We start from the raw sequence: 11,138 nt of genomic DNA, 5'->3' as shown, positions 1-11,138 counted from the left end.
CTGGTCACATTCTGGGCTGTTTCAGCCAATAACGAAAAAAGACACTGCTTTGGCTTCATTCCTTGGTTACCCTCCATACCAGAATACTACAAATCTCCTTATTCTTAGATATCCCACGAGTCTTCTGGGCCGATTTCCCATTCATTATACTTCTAAGGCTATCATTGTTTGACATCCATTCTCATAACATGCTCACACCAATTTAACTACCCTCCCTCTATATAGTCCAACACACCCTTTTTTTCCCCAATGTCCCTCTTATAATTTGATTCCTTATTTGGCGAATTTAGGAGGGGATGGGAGCCGTCGGGTCTATATCACCACCGATGAACTACATTAACGTTTTTTTTGTCATTCCAGCTGTTTCACTGTGGTGTTTGTATGGAAGCAGGTACCAATGCTGTTATATATGCTGTATTGAACCTAGACATTAAGTATAGCACTAGTGTCCACTGTATTTTTTTTAGATATTTGCAGGCAGACTATCATATCCTCCTTTATTTACATATGTATTCGCTTTGATGTTGTCTTTACCTCGCTGTGTATAGATGCATATAGTATATGTATATATGCATAGCGTTAAAATATTATGGAAGATATTTCCATCAATGTGGAAAATGTATAGACTTCTACTTTACATATTTTAAAGTATGTGTGATTCTTCGCCCATGTCTGTCCAAATGCTATCATCTTTGCGTTGTTGCTGTAGTGCCTTTGGGTTATATCATAAGGCACTCATGGTGATGTTCCACAGTAATTAACTTCTTCTCCTTTATCTTGGTTGGGGGTGAGATGTCAACCGGCTATTCAGCTATTGGTCACGTAAGCATCGGTCCCAGTCGGCCGGTCCATGTTCACTATCCAATATGTACAAGTTCCGAACCTGAACGCTTCCTGTCAGACACGGCAGAATATTCTAGCTGAGAAAGGTGACCGACAACTGTAGTGTCCGGTGTAGTATGAATGCAACAATGGATATACAGTAGGGCCTCAATATTCGCGAAGGTTAGGGGATCGTGAACCTCGCGAAGTTGAAAATTTGCGAATGTTTGGTGCGCATATTACATGTACACATATGTAACAATAATGTTTACTTAACATAGCAATAGGGTTTCCTTTACCTAATATTAATGTTTCCTTTACCTAACAATAATGTTTCCTTCATCAAACAAACCTAGTAACTCATAACACCCCCAAAAACAGTATAAAATATTGCACATGTTATGTTTTAAGAACATAATAAATACATGTAGAAAAAAATACACCACTCGCGTTAGTTTCGGTGCACTATTACTATGATGATGATGATAGTTAGCCATGCAGTTACTGATGATGAATAACTGGATGAGATGATATGGAGTGTAACTGCATGACATGAGGAGTCTAGTGGCTGGGTTGAGGTTCAGGTGGAACAATAGGAGTAGCAGCAGACTTCCTTGTGAATTACATTGTGATTGGCAACTGAGACCGTTTCCTCTTCATGTAATCAAAGAGAGTCTTGTAAAGAGCAATGCTCTTGTTGATATCGCTCATCACCTTCAGTGCTGTCACCATTGATGGATCTATGTCATACAATAATTGTTTGAGTTGTGATGTCATCCTCATTGCTTCCCCATTTTTTCAAGAGAGCTTAAGGGTGATCACCCTCAGCAATACCATATTCCTCTTCATCATCACTGTCTGAGTGCACAATCTCTAACAGTTGATCATCATTTAAGGCCATGGTATGTTCTTCAACCTGTACCCTCACCTCATACTCCTGCATGTCCTTGAACCCTTCACCACCAACTAGCCTAGCTAGCTCCACCATCTTCTTCACAGCATCATTAACCTCCTCCTGAGGACCAAAGCCTGTGAAATCGCACACACACTCCAGCCACAGTGCCCTCCAACAACCATTGACTGTCTGGGGGCGCAAACCCTCAAGGCACTTCTGCACAATTGAGAGGCAGTCAGCAATAGTGATATTTTTTTCCAATCTTGAATAACACTCAAGTCAGTGTTTGCATCCAATGCAGTGTGAAGCCTCTGCATGCATCTCCGTGTGTAATAGCCTTTGAAGACAATTATCACACCCTGACCAAGAGGCTGTATGAGGGAACTTGTGCTTGATGGCATAAACACAACCTCAACGTCGTCGTACATTCCATCAAGTGACACTGGGTGACCTGGAGCATAATCTAGGAGCAGGAGGATTTTGTTTGGGAGGCCCTTCTCATGTAGGTATGCTCGCACCTCCGTCAAGAAACAGTGGTGGAACCAGTCAATAACGACGATGTTGGTTGTCCATGTTTTCACATTATGGATCCAGAACACTGACAGTAATTTTTTGTTGCGTCCCTTAAGTGCTCTGGGGTTAGCAGACTTATGAATAAAGCCTGGCTTGGTGGTGTGGCCAGCAGCGTTAACACAAAACATAAATGGGCATCGATCTTTAGCAGCTTTGAACCCTGGTGCACTCTTCTCCTTGGCGACAAAGGTCATGGCAGGTATCTTCCATACCTGCTCAGGTCTGTATCCCTTATCTTCAATAATTTTCTTCAGAGCTCAAGGGGATTTAGCTGCAAAAAACGTGATCTGCTGAACCTAATTCCCCTCACATTTTCAAATTATGCAAGGGAAACCGCCTCTTAATCCTGTCAAACCATCCTTTACTTGCTAAAAATTCAGACTCGGTGGTGGCATGACGGTCTGGTTCTGCGCTGGTGCTAGTTTCTGCACTGGTGCTAGCTTTATCACTCGTTACTCTGCCATACAATGTTTTTCCCTTTGCACAAATCGCATTGCTATCAATCGGATTGCCTTTTTTCTTCTGGTCTGTTATCCTCACATATAAAGCAGATTCCATTTTAGATATAGCACAGTTTCTTACCTGCGACACTTGCTTAGCGAAAGGAGCAGTAGATGCCTCATTTTTCTTTATTGGACGCACTGTGCTCTCATTTACATTAGATAACTTTCCAACAGCAGAATTGCTCGTATTACCCGCCATACACTTGTCTAGCAGCTTCACCTTCTCCAAACTCATCACTTTCTTTAATATTTTCGGACACAAAAACACACAAATTTATAGCAATCACTTCGAACTGACCGAACTGCCGTCTGGACAAACAAGACAATGACGGGGACTGAGTGGCAGACTGGCAGGCTGACGGTGGTGGGGATGTGGTATGGAGAGTAGTCACTTGGTGATAGGATATTTTATTTATTTATTTATTTTCCACGCGAATTTTGGTGGCGGACTGGCGGACTAACGGTGGGAGGGATGGGGGAGAATGGTGACGCTGTGATAGGCTTTGTTATTATTTTTTCGCGTGATTTTGGTAAATATCACTTAGACAAAATGTTGTGGCACATTTGTAAATATTATCACGAAGAACCCACAGTCGGAATAAAAGGAAACTTTAGAAGAAAGTGTAACTTCTATATTTCGGCTAATAGCTATAGCCCTCTTCAGGAAAGTACGTACTTTCCTGAAGAGGGTTACAGCTATTAGCTGAAATATAGAAGTTACGCTTTCTTCTTTGGTAAATATGTTTGTACTACTGAAAACTCGCGAATGTGCGAACCTTGCGAAAGTGGAACTCGCGATTTGCGAGGTACGACCACCCGCTTGCGCGAGATCGGTTTTTGTGGGAGGGGAAGAAGATCTGTAAGAAAACGAGACGGTAGTAGTGTATAAAAGAGGGCTTTTGCCACTGGGCGATTAGGGATATTTATTTCGCGGCGTCGTGGCTTTGGAGTTATGGGCAGGAGACTGCGATTGACGTGTAACCGTGAGGTTACATGGAATATCTATTCTTCTTATCCTCGTCCAACAAAGTTAGAAAACGAGGAGGATGATTAGTCTTAGGGAAAGCTAGAGAAATTGGAAATAATTTTAGTGGTAGGTAAACTGAAATGAGATGTAGTAGGAGAGAAAGTTGGAAATGAAAATAATTTCAGTAGAAGAGAAAGTTTATGTAGTTGTTTGTGCATGTTGAGGGCCTACTGTACCATTTAATTATATTTTGTTGGTTCTGTACGGTACGTTACGTGTCGGTTACGTTACGTATAGTGTGAATCAGCCTTCAGTTGTTTGGCGAGGTAATAAGCAGGTGTAGGGATTTAGTTTATTATGTGTATGTATACATGAATTTTTATAAAAATTATATTTGTATTTATATCATATCTATATACAATTGATTTTTGTATGTATGTACAGAAATGTGAATTTGTAAATGTAGATAATATGCTGGGTTTATTAGTAAACATTGAGGACCATCGTCTGTTGCATTGTGAAGCTTCATCCCGGCTGAGAGGACTGCAATAAAGTGCAGTAGGAATTTTAGATGTCTTTCTACACCTGAAGGTGGTTGACATAAGATTTAGGGAACCTGCCGCCCAAATAGCAAGTAAGGCATACTACATTATTGGGAATAGCGTAGCTTCTTTTCCAGTTTCCCAAAATTTTGATCGTCACCGTGTCCCACTGTAGACAAATTATATTGTTTCTTTTTGTCTTTTAAATGCATAGGCAGCGGGATTATTCTAATATTTTTCATGGCAGTCATGTGATTTATCTGAGTGGACTCGTGCTAGTTTTCATGTTTTATTTTTGTGGGTTTGTTATCACCAAAGATATGGTAATTGGCATTTTATAATTTTTTAAATTCCAGCCAGTATTTGGTAATACATATCCTATGTCAAGCCAGCACATACTAGTCGAGCCTAATCTAAGGGATATACCAGCAGTGAAATTCGAGTTTCACATATGGGGCTTGCAACTCTCATAGTGATAGATCATTATAATAATATAGGTACCCCGGAATCCGCGCGCGGCGCCACTGTCGATCATGTGTTGTTTTCATGGACAAATGTTGCGGCCCACTAGTTTTTGTTTAGTTCAATTTGAATGCTTCCCGCGCTTTGCGCATGCGCAAGATATTCAAATTACCTTGTTGTTTTGCAAGTGTAAGGCTAATTCTTGAAATAGAAAAAATTTTTCAGCGACTTAAACGGAAATTTGGTTATCAAACTCGGCAACATAGTTTTCCGAGTAAAAATATTAAGGTAAGAAATGTTTAAACATAATTTTAAGTTACATAAACAAGTTTTTCAACCTATTTTCTCCCGGAATTGAGAAGCTTAATAAAATTGACTTTTTCGTGTTTGAGCTACAGCCCCCGGAATTTAGCTATATCACCCATGAATCTGATGCGTCCAGTTCGCGTTCGATTTTGTTTACTATTACCATTGACAACCAAAATCACACAATGACGGTTTTTGCTCAAATGCATAATTTATATATAAAAAATAGCATATGGTTGCATTATTTGACCTATTTTCTTTAAAATGTGTGATTTCCATGTAGAATGATCGAAGAGAAGTTACGTTTTTATCCTCTACAAAATTATCAACCGGCAACCAACGTCATTGTTTGGGTTTCGTCGGCGTTGGTTGCCGGCTGATAATTTTTCAGAGGATAAAAACGTAACTTCTCTTCGATCATTTTACGTGGAAATTATCCATTTTAAAGAAAATAGGTCAAATAATGCAACCATGTGCTATTTTTTATATATAAATTATGCATTTGAGCAAAAACCGTGATTGTGTGGTTTTGGTCGGCGTCGGTCGACTTCGGTCGGCGTCTAGCGACAGCTTCATGGTTGCCATGAAAAGGCAAATATGGTATGATGGAGATGTCTCACTTTGTTTTTGACATGCTCATGTGATTTGTTGATCCATAAAACCAAAGTATTCCGAATTTTAATAAAATTGGACCAGTGGTTTAGAGTTAATGTGTATTTCTTTACCGAAATCTTTACAAATTACCACCCTTAATTCTAACACTTTGTTATGGTAAAGTCGAGCCAAAAATGCGGGCTAAGAAAATAATTCAAAAAATCGTATCTCCCTTATTTTTCAAGCTATTTCAAAAATTTAAAAAGCATTTTGTTTCTAATAAAGTTGTCTTTCATATGCAACAATAATATAAAGGTTAATTTTTTTTTGAAAATTTTGTGGGGGTAGAATCCCTGAACACAACCTCACTAATCTCTGGCTTCATAATAATATAATGATCATATTATTATGAAGCCAGAGATTAGTGAGGTTGTGTTCAGGGATGCTACAAGTCAAATACCCTTAGCCTTAGGCTACTATATTCTAAGCAAGTTCTTTTGACTTTTGTGACATTTTGGCTTGTGTGTAATCCACTCATCCTTGACTTCTGTTTTAGTGCTCTTTTCAAAAGAGTACCAAAAGACTTTTGGTGCTCTATATGTCAAATGATTTGTATTTTGTCATATATTTTTAAGCAGTTATTATCTGTCTCTGATTATTTTATGTTCAGAATACATTTGATTGGGAAGATATATCTGTGTCAAGCAGAAAAATTGAAATATCAGCATAACTGCTTGAAAAAAGGATTACCCCAAACATAACATAACCATACCAAAGGTCTCGGACAACTTCATAGTGCTGCCGGTTCTCTGGTCTAAATTCACCTAGGAGAAATTTTGCCTAGTGTTTGCTGAAAATACCTAATTTTTGTATCAATTGATGACAATACCAATTCATAATAGCTGTTAGGACGTACAAAATAGGCCTCTTTTTTTTATTGAAATTCCCTATCAATAATCAGACATATTACACCCAATTTTTAAACTTTTCCTAGAATATTTTGAATCTAACATGTATTTTTTTTCTATCAGAATATTAATTGAAATTTAGCCATTTTCTTCTAATCTGTTGACCCTTGAATTCCAGAGTAATGGCAGTACGAGGATTGGTGGCTTCCTTCCGCCACCTGATGATTAAGCCAAAAGCCTCCTTCATAACTTCCACCCCTGGTAGGTGATGCACAGTATGTCACAGAATGTATGTTATAAAAAATATATATATATATAAAAGAAAGGCTTTGAGTTGCTCTCTCCCCTTTTCCAATTAAATCATTGACAGTAGACCAATGATGGGTACCTGTATGCTGTGGTCCTGCAAGTTGTATAGCATTTTCAAGATATGTCAACCCCCACACCTCCATCAGGAGATGTAGCCCTGAGGGAGGCTGACACATTATCTCCAAACTGGGCTCAAGATTCTCTCTCTCCATTAACTTCAACTATATTTCTTACACTTTTTTCACACATGGAAAGTGACAACTGGGGACTGCTGTCCTCTCCATACAAACTTTGAGTCTGAGGCATAGAAATAGTCCCACACTGGTGTATCACAGACAACAGTCCAAAGTTTCTTCCCCGAGAAGATCTGTTAGAGGTTCCGAGAACTGTTGCTGGGTTCTGGGTTTCCCACTCAATGAAACTTGAGACAACAATTGGATTGAATCATTGACAATTAGTTCACATGGTAGCTATACTTGTTTCTTTCAGAAAGTGATTAGGTAATGCAGTTCAATTGTATATCAAGACCTTGTAAGATCTTAAAGTGTTATTAACAACTATTTTTAATAAACAATAGCTATATATATATATACACACGCACACACCAAGGGCTTTTTCCCCCTTATAAAGGAGGTAGCTAAATCAAAGTCATACCCCCACTCCCACCAATTCCACTCCCATACACCAAATTTGTTTTCTCGGTCATTTTAGCTCCTCGTAGATGAAGGGTCATCCCTGTCTCCTGCCCACTGCCTGGGTCAGAAACTGGCAACATTCTTTGGACTCTCCCATAGATCTCTCTGGGAAGAATCTTTGGTCCATATTTTTATTGTATTAGTATAGGACAGTCACTTACCAGTAGCTTTTAGTAACAGGAGAAAGGGAACAGTTAGTTTATGGGGTCTCTTTACATGAAAAGATTGGGGGGAAAATTTAAGTTGACCTAGTCTGAGATAGTCTGTCCCTTGGTGGTGAGGGTGTTAATGGGCTTTGAAGACAAGCATCTCACAAAACCACTAGCAAGTACCCATCATTGGTCCTATGTGATCAGTATTATGTGAACACTCATGGTGCTGTATTTATCTTAGTCATTGTAAGTATTGTTCTTCTAAAAAATAAATAGAATTAATATAGTTTCTTGGTTAAATGCAGTCATTTTTTATATTTAGGTGGTAGTAGTGGCACACTGGGAGGATTCATTGGGACCAGGCAATGGATGGCAACAGCAACTTCACCCAAAGTAGCGATTCCCAGGACCAACTGTGGCACTCTTCTCAAGCACTTGGCAGTTCCTGCTCAGCTAACCTACTCAGCAAATGGGCCTGCTACTGGGTTGCTTAATGTCACTTCACAGCAGGTTTGTTCTGTAGATGCAAGTACACTGGGAGCCCTGGTAATAGTATGGAAAAAAGCAAACATGGTGAGCCAGATATAAGCATTCTGCTTCTTGTTTCTTTCTATGCATGTGTTTCCAAGGGAGTGTTCTTTTGCATTCAAGTTCTCCAAAATGTACAGAATTTTGAGGCAGTAATAAGAATTTCCATACCATCAAGACATCTTCTGTGAATATAAAATGACAAAACAGACTGAAATTTGAATTCAAAACAGACAGGGACTTTGTGAGGAATTTGGAGAGGCACAAAAAATGCTTCCACTACACCATACTGAGGCCTAGATGTTCCTGGAACTGTGGAAAGTTAAAAATTTTCTTGATGATGAAATTATCCAAAGCTTAAGTTCTTATTGTTATTAAATGAATGTTCCGACTTTGAATTCCTGAAAATTTTTCTCTTGGAATTCTTTCAATCACTTGTGTGATTATGTTAATTGATGTGGACACAAACTCCACTTGACATTAGCTCAAACCTAACACTGTACCTATGTTGGTTAATTCTTGTTTTAACTCCTTTCCAGCATGTCCACAGTGGTACTTATTACATTGTATACAAGGAATGCTATAAACACTCCCTACCTTATCACCCGATGAATTTTTTTTATAAGGATGGTCTTAATGGTGCTTGAGTTCATGGAAATTTATATCAAAACTCCATCATAAGAACATTAGGGATTCTTATTAGATTCAGACAGAAAGTATGTACTAAAAGGTTTATGTATGCTTTGAGTCATCCACCCCTGTCATAGATGGGGGAAAAGGTGGATGGATAGGGGAAAGTGGAACATTTGATGCTACAGGAGTCTGCTGAGAATGGTATTATACAAAAGGCAGAATTGAATGGAGGGAGGTTGTAAATAGATGAATAAATGGCACAGCTCATAGGGTTCTTATCAAACAATAGTGTTACCAAATGAACACCACTTCTTGTGTCAAACAGGTGGAAGCTGTTCGTTCTGCAAGCCTGATGCAGATGCACAAGACTGGGCCAATCAAGAAGAAGCGACCTAATCGAAACCCACTGGGCGACAAGCCTTTTGCCAAGGGAGTTGTGCTTAAAACACTCATCAAAAAACCTAAGAAACCAAATTCTGCAAATCGAAGGTATGTTGGTTGGTTTACTATTCTTGTATAAAATTGGATAAGGCACTTGTACTGTTTGATCTGGGCACAAGAATTTGACTCATATTAAAGAGGTTTAATCAAACTGATCATCAATATGATATGGTTTAACATCACACACTCCCCCCTATCGGGAGGCTAGGACAGTGCCCCTCACAGAGGGTTTTGTATTGTGGAATTTAAAGAACCATGCCCTTGGTTCAACTTCGTCGGGGGCAGGATTTGAACCGCCCTCATGTCGACCTTTGCCACAAGTAACAGTGCCCTAACCCGCTCAACCAACGAGATTCTATCATCAATATAGATATCATATAATGCACAATACACACATGAAAACCCATCAAACACCTCTCCCATATCAGTACCTCATGGATGAAGGGTCATCCCTTTCCCCCTCATGCCACATTCATTAAGACCAAAGTAAAATGGATTGTGCATCATTGATATCTTTCCAAATAACCATTAAATATAATGGAATTTTTTTTTTTTACATTTCTTAGTAATCACATTTAATAATTTAGCTTTTAAAATCATGCAACATGAGTGTTATGCAAGTTTTCAGATACTGCATCTACCTTTTTTAAGAATACATATATACATACACATACCAAGGGCTTTTTTTCCCCCTTACAAGGGAGGAAGTCAAAAGGCATAATTGCACTCCCATTCTCCACCCCTCCCTCCCTCTATTCTTGGCTCCTCCTGGATGTTATAAGAATGACAATGTAAAAACACTAACCATATCTGTATTACTGCAGTGATTTGAAAAACTGGGACAAACCCCTTAGTATCACATTTATTATGATTCTAAGTCAGAATAGTGCCAGCTTTGTGTATCCAGTAGTGAAGTCTTCATGTGTGTTTGGCAGGTGTGTGTTAGTGCGGCTAAGTACAGGACGTGAAATGCTGGCTTATATTCCTGGAGAAGGTCATAACCTGCAAGAACATAACTTAGTCCTTGTGAGGCCTGGAAGATTGCAGGACGTTCCCGGAGTCAAACTCAAATGTGTTCGTGGCAAGTACGACCTTGGTCACGTTATCAAGAAGACAAGGCAGTAAAGCTACATATGTAAATATGTTGTTCATGTATAAATTGTCACTTGTTTTGCACTCTTGTTTTCTGTTGTAATTATATCATATTTTCTCAGAATATAATCATTGAAGCCATGGTGCAGTAGTTGATACAGCTCTTGGCAAAACTATTTTTTTTTTATTAATAAAAATGTATATTGCTTTACAGCATCTTATTTACCAAAGGGCATTGGGAAAGGGGTAATGTCTGTTGAAACCGAGTGGGTGGGGGATGGGGCTTGAGGGAGTATGTGTGAAAAATAAATTGACACAGCCTGATGGGATTTCTCCCTGCCTTCTCCATTTTTGCATGAGGGGACAGAGAGGAGGGCCGCCAATTTAATGAAGCAGCCTTTGTTGTGGATGTGCTGTGTCTTGCAACAGTGTTTCTGACCCAGGGCATTCAGTAAGATGCAGGGATGACCCATCATCCAGGAGGAGCCAAGATAAGAGGGGGAGGGAGGGTGGATGGGAGTGGAGTATGTGGGGATGGAATGGGTGAGAGTGGTTTTTATGCCTTTGTTTTTTTGGCTACCTCCTTTGTAAGGGGAAAAAAGCCTTTGGTATATGTATATATTTACCAACATTAGCAGTAGTAGTAAGCATGGTCTTTCCTTTGTGTAGGCTAATAAATGGCTGAATCAAAGTATCCAAGATCTGTAATGGACCCT

At 39.2% G+C, this 11,138-nt stretch overlaps 1 protein-coding gene across 2 annotated transcripts; it reads left to right on the top strand.

The window, feature by feature from the left end:
• The first annotated feature begins 4,235 nt into the window (after nucleotides 1–4,235).
• tko (30S ribosomal protein S12 technical knockout) lies at nucleotides 4,236–10,630 on the top strand. 2 transcript variants are annotated; one of them, XM_076184139.1, is made up of 5 exons: nucleotides 4,236–4,394; nucleotides 6,751–6,833; nucleotides 8,051–8,238; nucleotides 9,215–9,378; nucleotides 10,266–10,630. In XM_076184139.1, exons 2-5 carry the CDS (start codon nucleotides 6,755–6,757, stop codon nucleotides 10,453–10,455), a joined length of 621 nt encoding a protein of 206 aa, XP_076040254.1. In that variant the 5' UTR covers nucleotides 4,236–4,394; nucleotides 6,751–6,754; the 3' UTR covers nucleotides 10,456–10,630. The 2 variants fall into 2 exon arrangements, with proteins under 2 accessions (XP_076040254.1, XP_076040255.1); XM_076184140.1 differs by having other exon boundaries at nucleotides 6,751–6,837; nucleotides 8,058–8,238.
• The last annotated feature ends 508 nt before the right edge of the window (nucleotides 10,631–11,138 follow it).

The sequence above is a fragment of the Oratosquilla oratoria genome, chromosome 4, assembly GCF_046742065.1.
Source record: "Oratosquilla oratoria isolate Oo_2021 chromosome 4, ASM4674206v1, whole genome shotgun sequence".
Taxonomy (NCBI): Eukaryota; Metazoa; Arthropoda; class Malacostraca; order Stomatopoda; family Squillidae; genus Oratosquilla; species Oratosquilla oratoria.
This window is presented reverse-complemented; position numbering and strand designations above follow the sequence as displayed.

Bases quoted from the DNA above. Each gene is read 5' to 3' on its own strand.
- tko (XM_076184139.1), top strand. From the start codon at position 6,755: ATGGCAGTACGAGGATTGGTGGCTTCCTTCCGCCACCTGATGATTAAG. The intron at 8,239-9,214 runs GTTTGTTCTGTA...TGTGTCAAACAG, and splicing joins TTAATGTCACTTCACAGCAG to GTGGAAGCTGTTCGTTCTGC. The intron at 9,379-10,265 runs GTATGTTGGTTG...TGTGTTTGGCAG, and splicing joins CCAAATTCTGCAAATCGAAG to GTGTGTGTTAGTGCGGCTAA.